This window comes from Poecilia mexicana, unplaced genomic scaffold (assembly GCF_051168715.1).
Source record: "Poecilia mexicana isolate PSO_F unplaced genomic scaffold, ASM5116871v1 scaffold_21, whole genome shotgun sequence".
NCBI classification, from domain to species: Eukaryota; Metazoa; Chordata; class Actinopteri; order Cyprinodontiformes; family Poeciliidae; genus Poecilia; species Poecilia mexicana.
Window position 1 is genome coordinate 15,530,489 of NW_028263390.1, and position 26,955 is coordinate 15,557,443.

General features: G+C 39.7%; 1 protein-coding gene across 1 annotated transcript; it reads left to right on the forward strand.

Moving 5' to 3' along the window:
• The first annotated feature begins 3,886 nt into the window (after positions 1-3,886).
• Positions 3,887-26,689, forward strand: lin28b (lin-28 homolog B (C. elegans)). The gene is made up of 4 exons (XM_088002270.1): positions 3,887-4,019; positions 8,133-8,335; positions 23,138-23,325; positions 26,377-26,689. Exons 1-4 carry the CDS (start codon positions 3,887-3,889, stop codon positions 26,687-26,689), a joined length of 837 nt encoding a protein of 278 aa, XP_087858396.1.
• Positions 26,690-26,955: the final 266 nt, after the last annotated feature.

Below are 26,955 nucleotides of genomic sequence, written 5' to 3' on the forward strand. Positions count from 1 at the left end.
ACATGCGTTAACCTTTTTTTTTTTTTTTTTTTTCATCGTAACATAGCTGCGTGCTCTTATTTTAGAGAATACGCGGGATTGGATCTGAAAGGCAACTGTGAATATTTTTTATTCATTACTTGATCACCTCTGAATCGGCTAATTTTAAAAAGAACATAAAGAAGAATTTATTTGGGAGAGCGAGCCAGTCCATGAATGGGTTGTTGAATGGATGATCTGACCTCATGACGTCAAAAACTGCAAAGAGAAAAGTTTAATGGGAGCATGCCGTCCACTCGCTTGCCGGTATAAAAATAAATAGCGATGAAATGTTGAGTCGGACGGATTCGAGCAGGCATTTGATGCGGTCGTGGGCATTTTTAAATTTAAAGTGAGTTTTGCGCGTCCTGTGCACAGCCGCTTTTCCGTCTTCCCCCTTCCCGTGACGTCACCGATATTTCATTCACATATATTCGCTTTTATACCAGGCAGAGAAATTGAATTCTTTAATTGCATCCCAAAATAATCTACTTTTGTCTTTTTAGTAAAAAAAAACAACAACAACAAACAAACAAAAAAAACTTACTTACTCATTCGTTAGTTCATTAAATGCAAAATCTGGTTTGATCCATTAAATGCGTTTTTACAATTATTTTAATGGAAACGCATCGAATATAAGTCTACAATGTCAGATATTTAAAAGTACACACATGAACCCGCAGATGTAGTTTTATTATAGGCGGTTTGTGATAAACATAAACTAAACAAAATAAAAGGGGAGGGGAAAAAAATCTTGAAGTTAATTTCTTTTGTCGGTGCTTTCTATGATCTCTGTGTAAATATTTTTCGTTGAGTCCAAATAATATTTAACGAATTCCGTAGCTTTATCAAAGGGAGATGTTTATTATAACGTCATAACTCCTGATTTCATCCCGATGTTTAAAAAAAATATATTTACTACACAATCCGGACTGTGGATTTCACGTAAGCTATGACGTAATAACCGGAATAAATAATTAATAAATCAACTTTATGTTGAGTGGTCTAGGCCTCACATATCAATCAGTTTTATACATTAAATAAAAATAAACATTCAAGAGCATATGACTTGCCTGGCTCCCTGTTTACCCTTTCCTACAGAAAGTTTTTCTTTCTTTTTTTTTTATAACGAATTGGTAGCTGGAATGCATGAAGTAAACGACAAAAAACAACCCCCCTCACGTAAAAAAAAAAAAAAAGGAAAGAGACACGGGGCTCAATGAACCCTTTGAACTACATTGACAGGAGTAGGGTGAAGTCAAATTTCCTCTGGGAGCCTACAGGGTGCAGGAGTGGGGGTTGGGTGGGGTTAGCTGGGGTGATGGAGTGCAAAGTCTGCTCAGAAGGTTGGTATTCAAACAACTCGGGAATCTGGCTTTGTTTATCAGGTGCTCACAAATGCAGATTCTCCTCACACACCCCCACCTCCAAAAAAAAAAAAAAAAGCATCAGGATGTCTTCAGGATTTTTCCAGATGCATCAGTGTAACTTCCTGTTCACATGATCAGAGCTCTCAAAGCTACCATCTCAGCGGTTGTGTTCAACATAAATTGTGGTGGGACTAGTTGGTATGACAATAAGCACCGACCCAAACCACAATCCAATTTGTTTCCCCCGTCCTTTAAGGAGAAAAATGACAAAGTTTCAAAACATTTTCACCAGGCTCTCATCCGCATATGTCTAAGAATGATGGCGGATATATCAAATGTTTGTTTAATCGTCCAAATCATGAATGGTGATTGATGTTAAACAACATTTAAATTAAGTTAGAGGTATGTTGCACGGTTTGATAAAACAAAATCCGATAGGTCAAGCTAAAAGAAAGCAATTTTTTTCCTCTCACCCTCATGTGCAAATGTAAGCAGCACAGGCAGGCTTTATCCATACACATTGGTCTGTTCTAAATCTCATCAAATAATTTCTACTTTAAGGTTATTTTAACATCAGTTTTATTTTTCCTACAATTATACTAACAACCAACCAGAGTTGGCTGACATGCAACACACCGAGAACAGTTTGTTTTAAAAAATAAAAAAGAAACTATTTTTTTGCTTGTTTCTGGCAGAAATGATCCAGCAGCTCTAGTGTTTTAATTTTAAAATATAATTAATTAATGCAAAACTAGCATATGGAATAACCACATTGGGACAGTAAAATAGTTGTGTTGTGAAATAAAACAACAACAATGTGCATGTTGAATTAAAACTGTATCTGCAACAAGTTATTTCTTTGTATACTTCTTCTGGACAACCAACTGCTTTTATGTCAGCTCTTGTAAAAAAAAAAAATAATAATAATAATAATTAAACTAAAATAATAACAAATCGAAAATATTTTACTCAAATCCAGATCAGTGGCCTTTCTCATTTTAAGATGAATTGATAACAAGGTACCTAAATATTTTTAACAATCGATTTTAAAATACAATAGTTTATTCCAGATTGCAGTACATATAATGGTAAAGAGATCATCATTGGTTGTTTTACTGTACACTGCTTCAGAGTAAATATCTGTTACACAACTGGGCACAGACATGCAATAATTCACAGAGTAATTTAAATCATATTTCAACCTGAAAGTTCCCCGTCCATGCTTAAAAAACTAAAAAACTGGGATAGACAACAGATAAAAAGCTGAATAACCCAATAAGAGCTTCAAATAAATTAATAAATACAAATCACTGAGGATGTCGGAATATCTAAAACAGTGTTTCGATCTTGTTCCACAGCATTCATTTCTGAAAACAGACAGTTTACAGTTATGCCACATTTGTTTGTCTTCATTAATCAGCATTGCCTGAACGAATGAAAAACATTCATGTTTTCTTTGAACACATGAAATAAAGGAGAATGCATAAAATAGCAGACAAAAAAATCCTGACATGCGTAAAAAGCGGAAGGAAGCTGGAGCTTTTTTAATATCCAATACTTTCTCCACTCTTAACCATCTTTAGGCATTTTCCTTCGACTGCATGAAAAACTGTTTAGTTTTTTTTTTTTCTTTTTTTTACTTATAGCAACACAGGGGGAAGTAACCATTTGTGGCTGAAGAAAAAAAAAATCTTAGAGGAATGAGTACTACTAAATGCAGGTCAGTTTTTTTCATTAATGTTATTATTTTTACCAAATTCTGGGATCTTATTCATTGTCCTTCTTTGTTCATAATCAAACAAAGCTGAAAATAAACCAATCCCTTATAAATGCAAATAAAAACTAACAAAGTTTTTTTGGAACAACTAACACAAACAAACTCTGACTTCCTAGGTCTGTTCTTTTAGATGCAACAAGTCAGGAAAAAAAAAGAAAAAAGAAACAAAGATCCTTTTTGTGAAGTGTTGCATGAAAGTTTAATGACTTTGGTTTATTTGATCTAGTTATTCCAAAATGTACAACTAAAAAACATATCACAAAGCTTGGGATCAGTATGAACGTTTTTTTTTTTAAATATAAAAAAAACAACAATATACATATTTAGGAGAGCAAAATAAAAAAAAGACGAGTAATGTGTTACATTAAGTGAGTGAAGGAAAAGCTTTGCTAATTTCTGACTCGTAGTTGCTTTTAATTACAGAGCATTGTTAAGCAGTTAAAGCTTAACGAAGGAATCCTGTCTCTATCTAGATTTTTTTTAATGGATTTATTTTTTTTTCTTAAAAAAAAAAATAAAATAAAATCACTTTAGATTTCATGCCTCTAGAAATTCACAAGAATCTCCTTTATTCCCATTTTGTTTTTAAATACCTCGGTGTAGCTAAAACAAAAAACACAAGCCTCCCATGCACAAGTACTCCCTCTCTTCCACATGTCGGCGAATAGCTCAGAGGTGATCTCCCCCGACTGTTCCTGATCAGAAAGCTCCTGCCGGGGATATGAGTGAGGGGATAACATCTGACACTGGCATCCAGCCCTCTGACCCCAACCGTAATTCTGTGGTGACTGCGGAAGCCTCCGCCACAAGCATCTTCAAAAACAGGGCCTTTTGCACGGGGCACGGGGGAGGGGGTAAGAAGTGGTGGGCTTGGATTGGGCTGGGCTGGGGGTAGGGGCAAATCCTGTGAATTCCGGAGGGCGGACTCTTTGGCGGTGGGTGGGTGGGGATATGGGCTTGTTTTTGTTTCATTCCTTCCGACGTGTTTTTCCCTCTCTCCTTACAACTGGGAATAACACCCTGAGAAACGTCCCACCAGGGTTAGGTGTGAGATAAGATGGAGGGGTTAGGGGGTGCGAAGGGGTTAGGGGGTGAGAGGGAGGGGTGGGGTGGGGGGTTCTCCAGGAGCAGACTATTTTTCATGCTTGTTGTTTTCGAGCTGGTGGACGGCCTTGAGGATTCACAACCATCCCCTCCTCCTCTTTTTTTCTCTCTCTCCCTCGCTCTCTGCAGCGTTCTGTTTTTGAGCTCACGGAAGAAGAAGAATAAGAAGAAGAAGAAGAAGAAAAGGAACAAGTTGTTGTGGAGTTTCAAGTTATGCTAAACCTGCCAGATGTAATCATCGCTAATTGAGTCTCGAACCTGCATGAAATTTCAACAGTAAAGACCGCACAATCATCCATTCACCCATAGTTCTCCCCGTATATTATTCATTTTTGCTGCAGTTTAAGAAGCACTCACTTACTTACAGCGATTTGCAAAGATGTGCAGGATGAAAGCAGCAAAGCCAAAAACTACCGAGTGGAGATGAGAAATGACAGTTTTCGGGCTTGTTTTTCCAGACTTTTCTGCTCACATTCCAAAGCTGTGAGTTCAGCTCTCCTCTGGTGCCCACTAGGATGCTGGGAGGTTACTCATAGTGCGTTGGAAACATGAGCTTGTGCTTCGTTTTACATTACTCTTAATTGTTTTTTTGTTTTTTTATTATTATTATTTCTTAAGTTTAAGCTTCAGGTACCAAAGTGGTGTTCGGTTTTATCTTTGGTTGAAATGGTTGAAACAGAAGCCGTTATTTGAGATTTAAATCAGATTTATTGCTTCGTGGGACTGTGTGACATCTTGTATCCGTAGCGTTTCGTTGGCTGTGCAATGTCCAGACAGATGATCAGAGCTAAACTAAATCAGATCTTAATAGAAAAATGTAGCTAAAAAAACATTTTACGTTTTGCAAATTTAGCCATGCTGTGATTTCTTTTATTAAACACAAATCGCTTAGAAGCTCATTGCCTACCAATTCATATTTAAAAGGGTGTAAAATTTGCAGTCTCCAAACCTTGACAATTCATGCTTTTTGTATTTGGAGACAAATAAAAACTAATAATAACAATTATTTTTAGCTTCCTTTAGCCAGTTGATTCAGATTAGCGCATTAGTCAGTACGTTTTTACCTTTCAGTATAAAAATCCTGTGGTGCTTCACAATAAAATAAAAAAAAGACATAGCAAAAGTCAAATAAGTTACAATCAGCATAATTAGAAAAGGTCAGGGGGATTTGTAGCTTCCTCTTGCGAAGTTCACTGATCCACAAAATGTAAATAAAAATACGGAGTTTGTGTGTAAGTGCCGTAGCAGCAGACAGTTTGTCTCCCTTTACTTTCCTCTGTGTTCAGAGATAGCGAGCCCTTATCAGTCGGCTTCATGAGCCAGGTGGTTGACATGCAGCTGTAACGGTTCAGAAATGTACAAAGAATTGTCACCTTACATAACTTTGAAAATCCAAGCCAGAATCGTAAAGCGGCTTCTGTGTCACGAAGATAAATAAAACGACGTGTTGCAGCCGAGCTTTGGATTTAACTTAAGCTTTCGAGAAACGGGTGAACAGTGTGGTGGTTTCTGCATCTTGACTGTTTGTGTTTCCAGCAAGACAAACAAATAATTCCAGGCAGATTCTTTGGTGTTTTTTTCTGACTTAAGCAACATGTGGCGGATGGGCAACATGGTGCTGGTATGCTCCACTGAGACAGTAAAATATTCGGATCCTTCTGGCGTCTCCTTCAAAGTACACTGAGCTGTAGGGACTTTTTAAAACAGCTCGCCAACAAGCTTGTAGCTCACCAACAGCAGCTTTTAAACGGTGCAACACGAGTAAGAGCAACAGAAGGAGCGCCTCGCATTTCCTACGTCTTTACAGGCAGCGTTTTCCACGCAGCTGGAAATGTCCTTGTGAGCGAGCGATAAGTGTTGGAGCCTTCTTTCAGTCAGCTGACTGGGGAGTGTGCAGCAGTTTCCACACCTCGGCTGTCTGTGTTTTCTGGGAGCTGAATGTTTCAGCAGCCAGTAAGAGAAAAGTGGAGGAACCTTTTCTTTATTGCAGAGGCAGCGTTTTGCTTCTCCATGTTCCACTTTAGCTTCCACAATGAAAGTTGTGGAAACTACTCCCGAGACCGTTCTCTGAGCCTCAAGAAGGCTAATTTGGCCTTCTTGTAAGCCAAGCCTACATTCAGCAAGCTGATGAGGCAGTGTGCAGCAACAGATTTGAGAGGAGTGTTCCCGCACGGCTCTGTTCTCCACTCTTCGGTTTCCGTTGTGTTTTCCACATGCAGAAATCATTTCGCACAGAAACATTTGTCTTTCTTCTGGGCAGTGGAAACGTTCAGCAGCCTTCTTTCAGCCAGCTGACTTTTCAGCGTGCAGCAACAGGCGGAAAAGCAGAAAAAACCCCCTCGGTACTCGTTTGACATCTTGCACTTGAACAGTGTGACTACACACTTTGACTTTTGTTTTAAACCTCTGTCAGTCTCGGTACAGGTGACCAGGCTCGGGCTAATTGCCACATGTCATTAGCATTATCATTTGCTTTATGTTTCTGATTTGTTCCTTGTTTTTTTTTTTCTTGTTTTTCTTGTTGCCATCACCACCCAATTACCCCGCAACATTCATTAAAGCATAATTTAATCCCATCTAATCATCTAATCTAATCTGTGTGCATAATAGGCTCATGGTTGCCACACCAGCCCATTTATGATACAGGAAAGGGGGCGGGAGGAGCTGGGTGGAGGGGGGGAATGAATTCAAACAGTATATTTCTTACCTGGAATGTGCGTGATTACTTTATGAAGGCTGTTATGGATTCTGTCCTGTTGCCTTCATTGGTGGGAGCAGAAATTACAAACAAAAAAGCATATAATTGACAAAGTCACGTGTTCTCACTACGGGAACGGGCACAGCCAGTAGGAGAGCGAATGAGAGCGAAGGAGAGAGAGAGAGAGAGAGAGAGAGCAGTGAGGAGGAGGGAGGGGGGGAATAGAGCGAGAACAGAGGTGGTGTGAGTGAGGAAGGGATCGGAGGGAAGAGAGAAAGACATGACAAAAATATCAAAAGGCAGAAAGCACGCCGTACCATGCGAGCCAAACTGGCGACCGACGGGATCGAGGATGTCGGATTAATGGTGACGACCGCAGCCCGTTTTCGCAGAGGAAGCTTCTCTATCGCAACTTGGGCGCAGAGGGTCCGCGGGGAAACATGGCCGAAGGTTATTCTGCAATTATTATGAATTTCCCGCACCCCCTCCTCCTCTCCCCTTAAAAATATTTTTCTGCTCTTTAATGCGAGCGAAGATGGTGAGGGGGGGAAGGGGGGGGAGGAGGAGGCAAGGTGCAGCGTGGTTATTGTTGCAAAGCTACTAAAACAGAGGAAAACCTGAACCGCCCCTTGCCGAGCACCGTATCTAACCATGTTTGGCTGCGTTAAGATACGCGCATTGTTAGAGCATAGCCGTATAGTAAAAGACAAAAAAAAAAAAAAAAAAAAAAAAAAGCTCGAAGAACCCATGTGTACACCTGCCCTTTCTTTTTTTCCCCTCCCCTTTTACAACTCCACAGCAGGAACAGGGTTGTAGATGCACGACAGGACAGAAAAGCCCCCCTCCACAAGTTACAGAGCATGCCTGTGCACGATGTAGCAGTGGATGCACTCATCTGTCACGGAGTTAACAACTTTTCCAGGGGTCACGACACATACGCCGCGTTTGTGTGGTCAGGAGATATCAGTTTAGAAATGTTCTACCGCCCGTGAACTTCACATCGCAAGTTATAGGGGAATCCCCGCTTCTAAGTTTGATTTCTTTCTTTTCTTCTTCTTCTTTTCTTTTAATGCAACTTATGTAAAGCGGTACGCAAGCCAGGGGGAGATCCCTCTCTAACCCCGCAGCCTTCTCTCTCTGTGTGTGTGTGTGTGTGTGTTTCCAGGAGGGCCGGGTAAAGGTGGCGGTGGCGCTGGCGGAGAAGACCCCGCCAAGTCCACCGAGCAGGAGGAGAGGACCCGAGCCCAGGTCCCGTCCGGATCGGGCTTCTGCAAGTGGTTCAACGTCCGCATGGGCTTTGGATTTATATCAATGACGAACAGCGAGGGGAGCCCCGTCGACCCGCCTCTGGATGTTTTCGTCCACCAAGTAAGTCGGAAAGCAATTAAATAATTTGATAATTAAATAACTGATCCGTAATGGTGATGAGTTTGATTTATGCCCGAGAGAGAGAGAGAGAGAGAGAGAGAAAGAGAGAGAGAGAGAGAGGGGCTGGAAGGGGGGATGTTTCTCCACACAGAGAGCCAGTTGCTTTTTTCATTGTATCATCCGGATGTTTTGCATTGCCCAACATGTTACTGTGTAATCACACGTTGTCCACGGGCTTGAAAAAAACAAAAACAAAACAAAAAAACACGTTAAGTTTCCTCTTTGGGCCACATGCGACCAGCTCCTCCCCCCCTCCCCCCCTTGCCTGCTTCCCTCTCTGCAGCCCCGCGAGGGGAAGGGAAGAAGTGTTGTGTGGCTGTGACACGGTTAGTTTCACACTTTGGCCCTGAATGGACAGCAGAGCTCGCTTGTCACCCAGCCAGCCTGCTAACATGTCGGCGAGCATGTGTCTCCGCTTTTTTTTTCTTTTTTTTTTTTCCGCTTTATAGTCTTAACTTTACGCCATCACGTTGACTCTTTTGGTCTGCTATTCTCTGCTGCTGTTGCTTTTGTTGTAGGATTTTGTGTGAGTTAACGAGGAGCTTTCCGAAACGCATGAAGCCAGGCTCGCTTTTCCACCACATGTTGCTCTGTTGATTTATTGTGTAGGCTACGGAGTTCATTCAGAGGCCTTGTTTTCGACTCTTTCCACACTTTCTACCCCGTTAACTCGGCCTTTTTTTTTCTCTTCTTCTTCTTTTGGTCCTGTAAAGTTTCTCTTCGAGGATTTAAGGAGATTCGTGTTCGCTGTTTCTTTGGACACTGTCCTGTAGTTGTTGTGGGCCTTCAGGAGACTTTGAGCTAAACTGGTCGGGGAAAGAGGGTCAAGATTTTGGCAGTGATATAAAATATATACGCTCACGTAGGATCCTGAAAACCCTCAAGTCAGTGGCGGTTCTGGCTTGAATGAGGCCCTGGGCAAGCCACACCTTTTTTTTGCCCCACACACAACTAATTACCCCTAAAAAGGTTCCTGCATAAAGTTTTCAAAGGAGCAGCCAAATTGGGGCCACTAATTTATTTAGGCAATAACAATAATCACCTCAAAGCAAGCAAACAAAAAAATAAATAAACAAATGGTGGCCCCTGGCAGAAAGCCATATTGCCCATATTGAAAACTAATTTCCCAGCCACTTACCCTTTAATTGAGTCCCCCTTGCCTCATCATTTAAGATATTTTTAATTATATTTTATTAAAAAAAAAAGAAAATCTTGTAAAAAGCTTTTCTGAATTTAATGTTTTACATGCAAACATTTTCCAGCCTTGGACAACGTCAAATTTAATCAGTTTAGTAGAAAAACAACCCAAATGTGTTATGGTTACACTGAATAATTTTATGTTTTATAAAGCTCTTTAAAATTCTCTTGTTAATTTCACACAGCGTTTCATCAGGAATGTGTGGTTTACAATTCCATTGTGACTGTCCTCTTCTTAACTTCCTCATCAGTGACGATGTTCACTGTGCTGCTCCTCTTTTTCTGTCAGACACAAATGTACCATTTATTTATTAGACGAAGAATCTCAGTAAAGTACTCGGTAAGCTGTCGTCGCTGTTCTGTTGTGGATCTTTGCACGGTGCAGCATGGATATAATAATCAATGTTTTGCGGGGAAATCGGCTCCAAAATTAACCAGAGTCACGAATCTCTGGTTCTCACTCAGCCATGTCTCCCTTACAGCTGCTTTTTGGGTCAGAACAGATCTCCAACCTCCTCTGGTAATTCCACAAATTTCCAATGTCAATTTTTGTAACTGCATTGTGGATTTCCACAATGTACACATACGCACATACGTAGTAGGTAAGATGCTATGATACGTTCAGCTAACGAGACAAATTAGGGTTTTCACGCTTAACAAGTGGAAATGTGGCAAAACTTGGATAAAGTTTTGTGTATTTTTATAAATATAGTAAAGGTTTTAAATAAATGTCTTCTTTTTTTTTTTTTCCACCCCTGTAGAGATTTTACCCTGGGTGGTAGCCATACTGCTTATATTAAAATCTTCTTCTACCAGAAATAATGGAACTAGACAGGGCCGTATGTTAACAGCCTTTCATTAAAACAATGAAGGGCATGACGTGGGAGCTCTCTGTTTAGATTTAGGTTTTAAATTAATGTAAATGAAACAAAAAAAAAATGATACAATCCTTTTAGTTTCTTCAATTTTTCAACATGCAGCTGGAGTGAACGACTAAGAAAAATGTATTGATTGATAGAGAGCAATTTTCTAACTTAAAATGAGATTTCAGGTGTTTTTAGAAACATATCTAAACCTACGTTTATGATTATTCTGTCTGATAAAGGTTTTTTAAGCAGTGAAGCTATTATGCTTTAGAAATGTGATCTCCTCATCTATGCTCATGTCTCCTTCCCTTATTTAAAGAACAATACAGTTATGAAGAATTTAACCTCTTTTTCTACTTTCGTAGGGCTTTAATATATCAGATTTTAAAAACACATTATGTCTTCAACCTCCCCCGAACTTACTAGGGACAAGGGTGTACAGAAAATGGATGGATGGATGGATGGATGGAGATGGATGGATGGAGATGGATGGATGGAGATGGATGGATGGAGATGGATGGATGGATCAAATCTTTGTGTCTTTGGAACAGACCGATTTGGGTTTCTGGTCAGTTCAGCAGTGGTGGTACACGGGTGAATGCTTCCCTGGGGGAATCCCCACTATTTCCGCTTTAAGGAGAGATTTTAAGAATCTTTTTGAGAAAGCTAAGAATCATGCATTTCTTTTTTTCCAAGCAGCTTTCCCCAAAATATGAGCTGCATCATGTTGAACAAATCTGTTTGTTTTAAAATAGTTCAGTCCCATTTGGAGTCATCTTGTCGTCTTTATATTCCAGTATTCATAGCTGTTTCAGTTGGAGGTTGTTCGTACACCAAAAACAAAGCTTTACTTTTGCGTCATCATCCAAGGGAGCCCTGGATGGGAAGCCATGAAGGCCATATTGTCTGCATCAAAAACCACCACTGCAGATAAATTTGCTGTTTTTTTTCTTCCTACTTTTACAGTTAGATAAAGGGAATCTTAGCTCTAACAGTCATTAGACTAAACTTTTTTTTTTTCTTTTTGCAAGAGAATTTTTTTCTCTTTCTCTTTCTTTATCATTTTTTGGATCTTGGTAGAGCTTCCTGTCCCTTACTGGGTTTGTACTTCTGCTGATATGTAGGTGATATGTAGGAGTTGCCATTCTCTGCATGGTGTTTGTTTTAAAGGATAAAACTGAAGTGACTTAACTTTAACCAGTAAAATTACCCTGTGTTACAATTAAAAAGTGAAAAAAAAAAGTTCAATTGAGAATAAACAATCTTAAAACAAAACAAAAACTAAGAGTTAGGTAAAAATCAAACTCAAAAGACACTATAAGATTTTCCTTTAAAAAAAAAAAAAAAAGTAAACTGCTTTCAGGGCTTCCACATGCAGCCATTTTGGAACGCCACTGCTATTTTACTGATTCGCAAACATTGATTTACAATTTGCAACACGTTTAGACAGAAGCGATTTCACTCATTCGTGTACCGCTGACCGCTGCAGATAGGCACCACAATTATAACAAATGAGTGAAAAACCGGTCATGTTGTTATAATGAAAGTAAAACAGTGCAGTCTGCCTGAGATGCACATGTGTCCACTTCATGTGTCCTTCACCGTGTAGGATATATAATTATATACACATGAAATTGTAAGCTTCAAACATTCAGTCAGTTTATAAATTAATTCTGTTTTTACCATGCAAAGTGGATTACTTCACCACCTTGTTCTTTATTGACTGTCTTGCTGCTTTCATTGACATAGTAGACCACTAGTACTTGAATACTGTGGGCTCCTTTCATTCTTGACTCTTTCAGATGCTTTAGAGATGGATCAGGTGTGGAGCAGTGAAGAGTAGGTTTTGCATATGCTCTGGTTGAATCGATGTATTTCTGTAGGACTGTAAAAACTGTGGGATGGAAATGGGTAAAAAGCTGGTTGGTTAGGGATACTCGCCATTTTGAAGCCCTCGGTTTGTTTTAAGCATTGTGATCTATTTTATTGACAGGCATTTTGTTGTGCTGAGAGTAAAATAATGATCTCTAAAAAAAAAAAAGTGCTCTCTTTCAAAATTCTTTCATGTGATGTTTTTTTTTTTTTTTAGTAAATGCTGCAAAGCTAGTTTTATGCAATTTTGAGTCATCTTTGTTTGATTTCTCTACGGGTATTTTCTGATGAATTATGCCAAAAATCTGCATTCTCGCAAAACCGGTGAAAGTCGCCGAGAGAAGGATCGCGGCGATATAAGATCTCGTATGGGTTTATTTTATCCACATGTATTTTTGCCTATTTAAAAAAAAAAAAAAAAAGCTAATTACCACTATTTAGGTAAATTAACAAGTCCGCAATGAATTGTGTCTTCACGCTAATGCATTTCCATCCCAAAGTCTCCAGCTATGTTTACAAGAACACATCTGTCATCTCACACAAAGGGAAGACAATATGCATTCATAAGCAAATCATCATATTGAATGCAAAACAGCTCGTTTCTTTGCAGAGGATTCACATGCACCCTCATTAAGACAGTCATTCATTTTCTTCTGCTGCTCCTCCCTCTCTGTCTGTTGCGCCAGCAGCCTAAAGCTGCTTCCATGATTTCTACAGGTAGAGGAGAGAAATCGATCAAAAAATGTCAATTTGTGGTGGTGGTGTTTTTTTTTCTTTCAAAATTTGATTTGAGATCTGTATTTAGGCAAAAAGAAATACAGAGATATTGATCTAATGTCCGCAAGGAGGTTGTTATATCTAGAGACATTTCTGTTTGACATGGATGGCATGCGATTTTCTCATCATTTTGCCGCAAAGTTTTGTTTGAAAGTAAACAAAATAGAAACGGCTAAAAAACAAAAAGTTTAACTGCAAAACACTGGCTATATGTATATACAGAGGAGAGAGAGAGAGAGAGAGAGAGAGAGTTGCGTTAAGAATGGTGGGAAGGGGGAACAAGGAGAAAGAGGGGGAGTGAGAGGAGGAGTTTCCTCTGGAGAGGGAAAGAGGAGGGCTGTGGGAAACCTACGTGTGGGTGAGGGGTGGTGGTGCTGGTTTGGGAAGGGAGGGCGCTAGTGGTGGGTTGTGGAGGAAAAACATGAGTGTGAGCTCGGAAAAAGATGAGTGAGCGCAGGAGCGGGAGGTAAGAAAAGGGAGGCCCAGTGTGTGTGTGTGTGTGTGTGTGTGTGTGTGTGTGTGTGTTACGGTCCTCCGCCCCACCACGAGTTCTCCTCCTGGGAGGCCTCCTCATCAACGCTCCCGTCCATCCGATCACTTCCCTTTTTTAGGAAGGCGAGAGAGCAATTAGGCATCTTCACTTCCTGATATCTCTCTGATTTTTTTTTTTTTTTCATACTTTTATTTCCCCGTTTGGTTGGATGGAACATTTCTCCTCGGTGTGAATGCTTGTGGATTTTATGCCCCTCCAGCCACATTCGAGGTGTTTTCTCCTCGGGCGTTCTTTTAAAAAGAGAATTGTTTTTCTGGGGGTGTGTGTGGCGGCAAAGACACGCTTGCCCTTACTCTGCAATCGTTTTTGAAACGTTTGAACGGTTTGTGCCTGAAATCTCCCCAGCGTGTGTGTTTAATTTACAAGTGTGTTTCTGTTATTGATGCGAAAGGGTTGTAAGATGTTACAGCACTCGAGAGAGTGAGGTTAAAGTGGGCCCCTAGTGAGATTAACCTCTGGTCTGTGTCACCGTTTGGCATGCAGACCCCACCCATCTCTGCCTTCAGATAGCCAGTGTCAGGCTTTATGTCTCCTGCTGCCACACGGGCTCCAGCCCACCCTTCTCTTCTCTACGTTTGGGAGGGGGGGGGGAAGAAAAAAAAGGCAGAAGAAGAAAAAGTGGTCACGTGACTTCCTTTTGAGGAGCTGGCCACATGCAGCGGAGATGATTGGTAATTGGAACAGTGGCATCGGGGGTGGGGCTGAGTGGAGGGTGGGGGGTGGTGGGGTGCGGGGGGAGGGCATTAGGACTTCAGACGAGTCACAGTTCATTTAATACACAAAGACAGCTGATTATGTGGGCCGATCCTGATTTTGGTTGTGTTTAAACTTTTTGCTTAAAACAAAAACAAAAAAAAAAACAAAAAAGAAATCTAAAAAAAAAAAAAAAAAAAATGAATAAACGAATAATATTTCTGTGATTTGTCAGTGTGAATTATGGTTTTGTCAAGGAATAGTAAAGTGTAAGAAAATTACGAAGAAATCTGGCTTGTTTCAGCACGAGGCCACTGACAACAATTAATTGTGCAATTGCAATGCGGCTGATAAAATTCTGATCATCGCTTGCATATTCATCACAATCTGCTTAATTTATTCATAAGAAAAAAAGGTAGGCGCAACTAACAGAAATGTTTTATTTATTTATTTTTTTTGTTGTTGCTGGCTAGTATTTGTTTTTTCCTCTAAATGTCCTTTATTAATTAATCCAAATTCTCTTCCAGCAAAAAAAACGAAACAACAAACAAACAACAAAACATTCTTTATTCTTCAAAATTAGCTTTTTTGAAAGAAATGATTTTAAAAAAAATTACTTTTATGTGACTGGGAAATAAAAAAAATGAGCTGAATAGTGTTATATTTTGTGCTAAATTGCAAAATTCTGCACAAGACAATTAAGCACAGCAGATAAGTAAATAAATGAATAAATTTAAACAAAATAAAAGAAACAAATCACTTGAAACAAATCAGTTTATTAAGTAATTCTGTGGGACAGAATCCTGTAGACGGGATATATGCATAACTACACAATAGTTAAAAATAAATACAAACAATAAATGCAACAAAATAAATGAATAAATAATTGTACTTTAATTGAATCACTTAATTAACATGAGAAATGGTGAATTATTGACAAGATAATCGGCACATATAACTCTGACGGATCGTTGGGTAATACATAGCACAGGTGATAAATTTAATATTTATTTCGAATTAATATCAAATTTTAAAAATAATAAAATCCTTTAAAATAAATAACTTATTTAAAGTAAATCAACCCCTTTTTTCTGCTGTTGATCTCAAAATAGCAATGGGTCAATCTGGGAAAATAATTTGAGTTCTTTAAGAAACGGACATTTTAACATTTAGCTATAAGTCACAATAAGGACTCAAATACATAAGTTATAATTTTGTCAGTTTTGTGTGCAAAGAAAAAACATCTACAATCACATCGTCTGTCTATAACAATTACTTCAGATCATCCAGTCTCATCTAAAGATTTGCCTAAGTAATGTTTGATCCACAGTCATCCATTTGGCTGATTCAGACTATGCCTAACTTAAAATGATCTAATCAGATTAATGCTTTAGTTTTTCAAATAATCCAATCATCAACAGATTAAAAAAAATTATGAATCAAGCAGCTAGTTTTGTCTGATCAAAGCAGATTTAGTTAGTTTTTTTTTTTTCCTTCCCCCCCCCGCAGCTGGTCTGCATTGTTTGATTAGGTGCAGTTAGCAGTGTCTGTGTGTTTTATCACCAGTCACCTTAGTAGGGTTCATTTCCCCCTCTCATGCTGATAAACGTACCGAGATGATGTAGTGCTTCCTGGCCCAGATCAAATATTTGCTCCAGTCATAATCAGGGGGTGTTGGATGTTGTTAATTTGAGGCAGGGGAGACGTGAAGGCTTTTAAGTGTTTGATGGGGGTTGGGGGCCTGGTTCAAGGGTCAGGGCCACTAATGACAACGTGTTGAGGAGGACTCCGCATCAGGAGAGCTGCTCTGTTGGTGGTTTTCACTGCTGCTTTTTATGTGTCTGTACACTTTTTTTTTTTTCCTGCCTTTTCCCATCTTCTTTCCTGCCGTGGCTGATGCACGTCGCGCTGAGAAACGTCCGTCTGAGATGGTTCTCACCCAGCTTTGTCTTGCTTGGAATTTCCTGCACGTAAAAAAAAAAAAAAAAAAAGCTGCCTAATGGCCCCACGCCGCATGTTGATCGCCATCTCCCTCACTCTCACCTTTTTACACAATCCCAGTCCTCTTAATTCAGAGAGCAGCACCTCGTGGGCCACCTCTGACTCAAAGCATCCCGTAATTAGCCATTGCAAAAGTGTCGGTCGCCCTGGAGAGATGCAGTTGGAGGATGGTGGGTCTCTCTCTCTCTCTCTCTCTGTCTCTCTTTCTCTCCATCCCTCCCCTCACGTTACAGCTTCCTGTATTGATTGCTGGGCCTGGTGATGACGAGGGCCGCCTGATGAAAAGGAGAGCTATTTCTATCCAGGATGTCAGAGTATATATATTGATCACAGGCTTCTTCCTATACACACACACACACACACACATACACACATAGAGCTATAGAAGGATATCCATTCAGGGAAAGCACATATTCTGTATTGATGACGGCAGCAACGTATCGGTTGCATGCGATGTAAAAAAGAAAATGTGCAAAACATTGTATACTCCTGATTGAGGGGATTTTAGTCGTGTTCACTGTGTCCTCTGCCCTTCACTGGAGGCATCAGCTAAGATTCCCTTTATCTAAAAAGATGGTAATCAAGTAGGCAGAGGTGTTTGACCTGCGACCCCAAGGAACGTAGATAATAATACCCAACAAAATACGCTGGAATAGTTGACGCTGCAGCAGCTTTTGTGCAGCACTATTTCAGCAATTTATTTTTATTCTTAAGAAAATTTGATGATGACAGAGATGAGATCAAAATTGTGTAACCAATTATTTCTAGTACTGTAAAAAAATTTGTTGCCAATGCAAATTTTGGTTGAGTCTGATTTATCTGTTCGAGCTACAAGAATAGAATTGGAACATTTTGTTTTAACGTTCCTCCTGTCAGTAACTGTTTCATGCCACAGTGCTGTGTAAGAGAGAAAGAAGTAAAACAAACATATAAGCCGTTTGGACAGGTGGCATTTCTGAAAGTCTCCATTTGTATTTGTTAGTGAACTGAGATTTTTAAAAGGCTGCCAGCCTTTCTCTATCCACCACAACAAACCAGAGGTTGAAAACTCAAAAAAAATAAAAAAAATAAAAATAAAAAAAGTGGTTCAACAAATCTGATTTAGTCTTCCTGTTATCAGCTTTAAGTCTCGCTCTCGCTCACTTTCCTGCAGCCTTGGTGAGAAACGGTGCAGTTCTTGTCTTGCTACATCTTTATGCTACCTTTGACTTTATCAATAAACTTCTCAGAGTTTCTGAAAACAACTCGGTGACATCCTCCACAAACGAGAAGGAAAACGTTCAGATTTTTTTGTGTTTCCGATTGGTTAGTTACTAGTCAGGTGCCAGGTGGATTAGATCTGGACAAGCTGAGGTAGACAGTGTATGGGTTGTAGTGTATGAAATATATCAAAAGAAGGAAATATTTGGACGTTTATAAACTACTCTAACCTGCGGCTGTTTGTGTGAGACGTCGGCTTCGTTTCATTAGCGGTGACTTTGCATACGTAATGCTTCGTAATTCATCAGAATCTTCCAAAGATGCTTTAGCTCTTATTCTGCTTTCACTCAGACTGGAAAGCACTATTACTAGTACACAGTGTTTTCAGGGGTTTTTAGTCTGTTACTTCAAAAGCTGTCAGCATTGTTAACAAATCCAAATGAGTCGCCCACGGCAACAAAATGAACTGCTTTGTTATTTATCTATTTCATGCCAGCCTGCATAGATTTTTAAGCCTTGTGGATTTGCTTTATTTGTTTATGGTCTATTTTGTTAATTGGATTTATAGGTTGGGGGTCCGAAGATCTTTTCTTTTGTTCTCTGTTCTGCTCTATCTTAATGTCCTAGAGGATGTTTGATTCCCTACTATTAGTTCTTTTTGGTCTTTAGTAAGGTAGGGGGGTTGGTATTGGATTGATTTAAGATGACTAACCACAGGATTTCCGTTATTGAGCAGTGAAGTTTCCAATCATGTCTGGTTATTTAACCTACCGAATACAATCTGCATCAAGAGTTGCTCCTCCGCTGGAACTCAACAGAATATGATCGAGGTATTTCCCTTACCCCTACTACAACCATTGCAGATTCCCCCCCCGCCCCCCTGCAGGCCACTCCCACATTCTGCATTTTCCCAATCACTCTGCCTTTCATGTTCTCCTTGGCTTTTTTTTCCCTCTCCCTCTCCTCGGTCATGCCCTCTGCTGACCTCTTTGCACAAACTGATACGGGTCAGGACACCCGACAGGTCAAGCGAGAGGAGGGAACTCGGATTACTCCGATTTTTTTTTCGTCTTTCTCTCTTTTCCTGCGTTCACTATAACGTATGCGGACTCTGCATTAGAGGCAGAGACACACACTGCCCAAGAATTCATTACATGTGCTGCTGCAAGTGCATGCTGCAGAGCTCATGCGAGACGCGACGATGATGCTACTTCCTATTTAATGATTTGTGTGTGTGTTTTCCTGCATTGCTGCAGAACAAAAGGGGTTGTGTGGCTTCCTCACTGGTGCCTTGTGGGAATTTAGGAGTATGGAAAAGGGAGGGGTTGCCGGGGGGTCGGACTACGAGATGCACCACTCAACTTTGACCTGGAGAAAGAAACTGCTTGGTGAATGAAGGGAGGAGAGGAAGAGGAAATACTCTTGTGCCACAGTCGGGAGACCGGTCGATGATTATTCATCATGATTCTCAGTGTTTTGTGGGGGGGATGGGCTCAAGTTTTTGCTCCCGTTTTATAGATTTCCACTGAAAGAATGCCTGGCTTGGAGGCAATAATGAAATTAATAAAGAAAAAAAATATTTATTTTAGTTGCATTACCAGCTAATAAATAAGATTATAGCAAAAAATACGTTTGTTTGTCTACATACTAAAAAAAAAGACAAAAATTATAATGTTGATGATTATTAAATGTCTTTTTTGCTTATAAAATTCATTTTTCGATTTAAAATAATAGCAAATTATTTCAAATTTTTTTGTACGCATTTATTTGTATGTGATACGAAATATTAAAATGAATGACTAATATAACGTATGCTCTTATTTTTTTTTGTCCACTGCATTTAATATCTGTTCACGGTAAAAGTATCTAATGTTAAACAAGTAAAAAATGAAGATGATCCTTATAACAATAATGATAAAAATTGCTATAACGGCCAGTTTGATCGGTGTCAGTTGGTCGAAGCCACACACTCTCGTTTGTGACGCGTTTGCTCTGTCCCTTCTGTTTTATTCCATCTCTTGCATCTGCACTGCAGAGCTGTTGCTCATTCGCTCATTTCCATTTCCTGATCCTCCTTCACTTCCTCAATACCTGAACAACAGGAATGGATGAGCTGCGTCAACTGCGCAAAGCGGCCTGTCTCCAAGAAGACAGAATAGCTTTAAAGTTGATGAATGTGAAGAAACAGTTATTTCTGAAAAAAAAAAAAAATCATCTAATTAAAGGAGTGGCATAATTGTTTGTTTTGATACTTCTGTAAATTTTACAGTTTTCTCTCATCATTTAAAACTATTCGTTGTTGTTGTGATTATCATTCGCTTTTGTGAGCTTGTAGCCTGTAAATTATGTTTTATAAGCAGAAATATTTACATTCCTTACAAATGATTAAAAAAAAAAGATCTGACAGCAATTACTTTATCATTTTAATTTTATTTGTAGAACAGTAAGGCCCGTTAAGCCCAACGACATAAGCAAAAAGATAAACATTTGATTTTTGTGATATTGTCAATACAATTAATATCAGTTATATAAAAAAAGTTAGAATAATTTAGTTAGAATAGTTAAAATAAGTTGGATTTGATCATTGTTTAATATTTACCCTCCCTCTGTTGGTAGAGTTTTACCACTTAGCTTGTGTTGCGTATTTTCAAAAATTCTCATGAAATATCAGACTGAAGGAAAATATTTCTTAATATATTTCTTTAAAACTTTCAAATGTTGAATTGTATAAACATGAACACAGGTTTTAGCTTTAAACTTTTTTATTTTATTTTAGAGTTGAGGTGAAATAAAAAAAAAAATTTTATTATTTTATTTGTTTGCTTAGTATTGACGCAAACGAATAAATGCTGTTAATATTGATTTGGCATGGCTACAACGGAACTCCCATCACTGGCAAAGCTTGAAAAACTTAAACATAAAATGTGTATAAAATACAAAGTACAGCTGGGGTTAAAATGATTCCTATCCCTGGCAAAGTTACATTATTATTTTTCTTTTATTTAACCACCTGTCTGTTTGTCATTGAAAACAAGACAGGCCTCTAAAAGATGATACAAGAAGTGTAGATTTTGAAAACGTGAATTATCGTTTTTTTTTTTTAATTCTCATTTCATTAAGAGTTGGTATGTCAAAAATTGTTTACACCCTTCTCAATAATCAGTGGACAAATCTGTTTTTACTACAGTAATAAAAGCTGAATTTCATGGTCCCAGTGGTATTTTGGTAATTTGTCTTCAGTTCCAGGTATTCGAAGTTTGAAGGTCTCTTTGCAATCTTTCGATCCTCCACAGACTCAGTTTGAATTTGGGACTTTGGCTGGGCCACTCCAAGACATTCAGTCAGAAGAAACAGGCTGCCAAAAATCAATAGATTACTTTAAACCTAAATAACTGGGGGTTAACTGCACATTGTAACTGTACAATTGTGTACAAATGCAATTACTACAACACGGCGTAGAAGACCAAAAATAACGACGCCTATACAGTGATTTGTGGAATCAAAAGAAAAGTTAAATGATCGCACGAATTCTAAAGTTTCCTTCAATCTTTTTTGCTTCTTTCTTACTTCAAAAACCTTCAAATTCTAATTTAGTTTAGTCGCAAATAATTAAACAAAAATGATGAGGAAATTAAAAGGTTTTCACCGACACTTTTGGGGATAGTGGTCAAGATCAAAGAGCAAATATTGTGATTTCATAGATTTCTATTAATCAGTAGGATTTAATGAATAAGACTCCTCCGCTACTTTATATATATATATATATATATATATATATATATATATATATATATATATATATATATATATATATATATATATATATAAAACTAAGTCATTCTTTCCTTGGTTCTCAACTGTAAATTAAACTGCAGAGGGTTCATCCACTGAGCCTCATTGCATGCTCTTCTCTTTGTTGTATACATTGACATTTTTTTCCTCCTGTATATAAATTCATTTGTGCATACAAGGCTCCTATAGATCACCTTTAGCTTCCTGCAACTGCAGTAGACTTGAGGGGGAGAAAAAAAAAATAGCTGCTGAGCGCATTTTCTCTCTCCTGCCTCCACAGTTCTACGTTTGATCCGTTCAGAACTCATTACTTATTTTCTTTCTTTCTTTCCTTCTTTCTTTCCTTCTCCTGTCTTCCTACACATCTGTCTCTTTAGCAGGCATTGCTTTTACAGATAACCTGCATTTGTTATTTATAGCCCCTTGATGTATAGCAGGTTGCAGGCTTGCTGTTGCACGCTGCATGCTCGTGTGGGTGTGTGTGTGTGTGTGTGTTTACCTATGCCGGGATCCGCAGGGCTCGCCTCGATTTGTGAAGGTCACGGATACAGTCCCTATAAGCTGCCGCTTCTGTCGCGATCAACGAGACATAAATCACTGTCCGCTGGTTGTGCAGTAACTAAATCAATAACTGGGATCATGTAGAAAAGACGGATGGCGAATGTGTTAAAGGGAAATGATGGCATGGCAGCATGACTTGTGTCTTTTGAGGCTGCAGAAGGAATAGAAAGTGGCATCTCTGCAAAAAGTAGATAAAGAGAGAACGCCAAGGACACGCTGCACACAAACTGTCATGCTATGTTCATATAGCTCGCCGTGTTTCACGTTGTTTTGCTGGATGTTTTTCTTTATGTGGCAGTGTGAAAAATCCCACATAGTAATATTTATTTTTGTTTATTGGTGCTGATGTTCTGTGAAAAGTTGGTTGGATTTGGAAAGTGTTGATTGGAGAGCTGTTTGTTCACAGTTACGATATATGTGGCGACCGCTCAATATGTAGGTGTTAAATTTGCCCCGATGGCGGTGTGTGTGTGTGTGTGGTGGTGGTGGGGGGCTTCTGGAACTCCGAGGCAACGGTGGATGCAACATGAAACCAGTGCAATAGTCATATTTTGTATAGGAAAGAGAAATGTGTTCTTTGAACCTAAATTGTTTTGTTTTTTTTGTCAGTTTTCTAAGATGAAGTGAAAAAAAGCTAAGTTAAATACATTAGTCATTACGGTTGCATCAAATCTAATTCTGAATTGCTTTTTTGTGTCTTTTTTTGATTTAAATAACTTATCATTATGCTGATGTTCAATTTTCCAGGGATGCACTTTGACAGAAAAAAGGAAGAAAATTAGATAAAGATAACAGCTAGAAAAATCCAAATGATTATAACTGAAAAATGAAAAAAAAAATCTTGCTGCAGGTAATTCTTTGATAGAATTAGTACTTTTAAATCAAGCAGAAAAGGAAGGGATCAGAAGATAAATTTGATTTGTATGAAATTTGATCAAATTGTTTGTAATATTCGATTTGTTCTTACACCGAAAATGGTGGGAGTTCTTTTTTTTTTTTTTTTTTTTTACCCCCTCTCTCTTTTATGGATTTGAATGTCAACGATCAGAGCCGCTCTAGGGAAAAATTGGCCAACTCTCATGTCTGGCTTACCGATTGTCGCATTTCTTCTCGTACTGCACATTAGGTATCCATGAATATAATGCAAAAACCCCGCACGTTGCATTTCAGCGAACAGTTGAATATAGAGAACTCTGATATTTATTTATTTATTTTTATATTTCCCAACAGAGCAAACTGGTGATGGAGGGTTTCCGCAGCTTAAAGGAGGGTGAGCAGGTGGAGTTCATCTATAAGAAGTCCTCTAAGGGCCTGGAGTCCCTGCGGGTGACCGGACCTGGTGGAGGACCCTGTGCGGGCAGTGAGAGGAGACCTAAAGGGAAGGTTCCACTCCTGAAACGTAAACCAAAGGGAGATCGGTAAGCATTAAAAATGAAATTATTCCATATATTGTACTCCTCTGGAAATGTACCGTATTTTCCGCACTATAAGACGCACCTAAAAACCTTCAATTTCCTCAAAAGCCGACAGTGCGCCTTATAATCCGGTGCGCCTTATATATGGACCAATATTGAGCCACAACAGGTCCAGCAACGGACCTTACCACAGGGGCCGCGTTTCATTGGCTAATGCCCATTTTAGGTCACAGTGCAGCTACCACGTGCGTGACCGTCTCACAAACACAAGCTACAGTAGTAAACATATGCTAATGTACATTGTGGACCATCAAAACCATGAATGCCGACTTACCCAGCCTTGCAAGAACAATAGGCATCAGTGATCTTGTCCACAGCTATATTTATGCTGAGGGTGTGAGGATCTGCTGTTTTCCTCATCTATCGGTAGCTTTTAGCTGTGACGTGCACAATGTTGGAGGCATCCAGTGGCTCAAACACCTTGATGTCGTCCAAAAAAGATGACATGAACTTGTTGGTTCCCCTGTCCATTGTCGTGGCTGATATGTTGTGAAAATCCGGCAGAAATGCTACGCTAATTAACTCATATCGAAATGAAAGACGTCATGTTTACACAGACATGCAGTAGGCTGCTTACGTAGTTGGTCCACTACGGTAAGCAGCCGCCAACTTCTTTTTCCCCCGTAGAAGAAGTAGTGCGCGGTGCATGCTGGGATAGTTGTCAGAACACTGGTTTGTTAATAAAGTTTGATAATACATTTAAAGGGGGGGAGGGGCAGGGGAAGAGAGACAGAGACTGCAGCGGCAGCGTGTCGGTTGGTCTGTGTTACCCAGAAAGCAGTTGGGCATAATATCGCAACACCAACACCGTGAGTGAAACAACGGCTGGGCCAGCCTACTATATAAAGTACTCGGGGACCATTTCTTTATTAATGTGGATGTGTAATAATAGAGCATGAAGCGTCTATTCTATGCGCCTTATAATGCGGTGCGCCTAATGTATGAAAAAAGTCCTAAAATAGGCCATTCATTGAAGGTGCGCCTTATAATCCGGTGCGCCTTATAGTGCGGAAAATACAGTAATTAGGCCACCCAGTAAGAAGCACATCCGACAAAATCTGAGTGTGTGTGTGTGTGTGTGTGTGAAAGACGGCTGTAGTAAAATGAGAGTTCACAAATGTACATCTTGAAGCATCCAGCCCTTTCTGAGTGGGCTGGAGAGTATAGATTAACTCTATTCAACCTGCCAATGTACATGCCTGTTGCCATGGTTATTGTGTAGTGTAATATGAAAATGAATAGGGCTCTTCTTCGCCTGCCATAGGCGCTGTTTTAAATCAATTTGCCAGCTCCTACATTTGTGAGTGTGATTGCGAATAGGTGGCGCCTCCGAAGCTCGATTGTTTTCGTCGTCGTCGTCGGTAACAACCTAAAGAGTGATGTGCTAAAATGTGTGAACGGCAGCCGTGTGGGGCTCCTTGAAAACACCTGGCGGTTAGAGGTAAGCGTGTTTCCCTGTCCTCTGAGGGGAAACGAGAGCGCTTTCATTCCACGACCGCTATATGCAACCGCATTGTTTTAAGGATGCATTTGCATTTTAAATCCCAGCCCTGCCACGCTTTGTTACCGGAATACTAGCCGGAGCATTGTTGTGCTCCTTTTGAAAATTTAGAACACAAACGCTGTTGTTGGACAGCCAGAAACCATATCTGAGAGGAGACTCCATGATTGTTTTACACAGCTGAATAATTCAGCTCATTTGGGATAATTGATCCAGAGTTGGGTCAAGTGTCTCAACTTTTAGCAAGGCTGGAAGGAGCGGGTGTTGGATTCATAGATGGCAGGTAGATGACTGTGACGTAATTGGCGTTATTGGGGCATGCTCAGTCGCTGCAGCCGTTTTGAAAGTGATGCCACTCTGACCCCTGCTGGCTGTGGTAGTGTATAACAACACGCCAGCCCTTCAGAGCTCCGCTCCGGCAGACTGTTTGCTTTAGGATTTGAACAAATAACTGCTGCTATCTGACAAATATTGTCTCACATGTTATTTTGTGAAGAGAAAATGTCTTTTGGAAATGCATCTGAGCAAAATAGACTTTCCTTACTTCAGTAAATTGTATTTAGTCTCCCTGTGAAGGGTTTTTGTTTCATACATCACTAATAGTGAGTCATGGCTAAACGTTGATTGATTACAAGTTCAGTCAAAGGACAAGGTTTGTAGGTTTTGTGACCCTATTTTACTGACACATCTGTCTATTTGTATTTCTTCTTTTTAAGATATTTAAATCTTTTCCTCCCAAGGATTTACTGTGGTGGTGCAAACACTTTGTACATCCTCAACCAGTGTTGGTGTTAATCATATTTATAGGTCAAAATAAGTACCATCACATGTGTCAAACTGCTTTGGTTTCATCAGATCAAAAATGATTAACGACAACAACAACAAAAACAATCCATATTGGTCAGTAGAATATCTTAGAAAAACTGAATCAATGAATGAATGAGTTCCTTATTGGTTCTAGTGAAGTGCTAAAAAATACATCTTTGTAACTGCCTTTTCATTAAGCTATCCGTTTGGTGCAGCTTACATTACAGCTTTCTTGCTTGAGAAAGCTGGGTTTTGATTCCTTAGTTATTGTGGTTGTTTAAGATATAGGAAACGGACAACAACAAAACCATCCCCCTAATTTAGAAGCACACAATGTCCAGAGCGTATATCAGCTGACACAACAGAAAAAAAAAATTGATTGGTATGAAGTTATCCTCAAGGATAGATTTTAATCTTTTGACAACCAATTGTCAATCAAGGAACAGAGATTTGTGCTGAGAACTGAAAAAAAATAAAGCGACATACCCCCATCTTGTGGTGACTCATGTAATAGCAGGTGGAATTTTTCATTTTTGGATGACTGCTTCTGCAGGAGCAGGGATTGATGGTTAGATGAATGCAAAGCTGTTAGACGTCACCAAAGACTCACCAAAAATTCAAACCGTTTTCCAGGGCTGTGTATTCTGTAACCGTTTTCCTTTGCCTCTTTCTCCTTTCGTTTGCAGCTGTTATAACTGTGGAGGTCTGGACCACCATGCCAAGGAGTGTGGCCTGCCCCCCCAGCCAAAGAAATGCCACTACTGCCAGAGCATCACTCACATGGTCGCCCAGTGTCCCCACAAGGCGCTGGCACCCGCCGCAGGCTCTCAGGACCAACAAGCGTCTACCTCGGCCTCCGCTCCAGGCACGGGGCCTCACCTCTGCCTCCCCGAGGAGGAGGAGCGCTCCGGCTCGTCTCCCCTGGAGGGGTCCTCCTCGTCACCCGAGGAGCCACACACACACCGGAGCTCACGGACCCAAAGGTGGAGGAAATCCTGAAAATGTTCCGTCGAGGTGAACTTTTTTTTTTTTTCCCCTCCCCCAACACGCAGCCTCTGACCTTCATGTCTACCCTCAATCAAGGTTACCCGAAGTCCCACCTCCCCCCTTTTCCTCCTCGTCTACCTCACACTTGTGAAAAAAAAAGGGAGTTTTTTTTTTTTATTATTATTATTTCTTTTATTTTTCATTGTGTTATTTTTCTAACCAGCACAGCTGTGGCAGCGATCAGCGGGGTACGGGACATGCGTGAATGTGTGCGACTG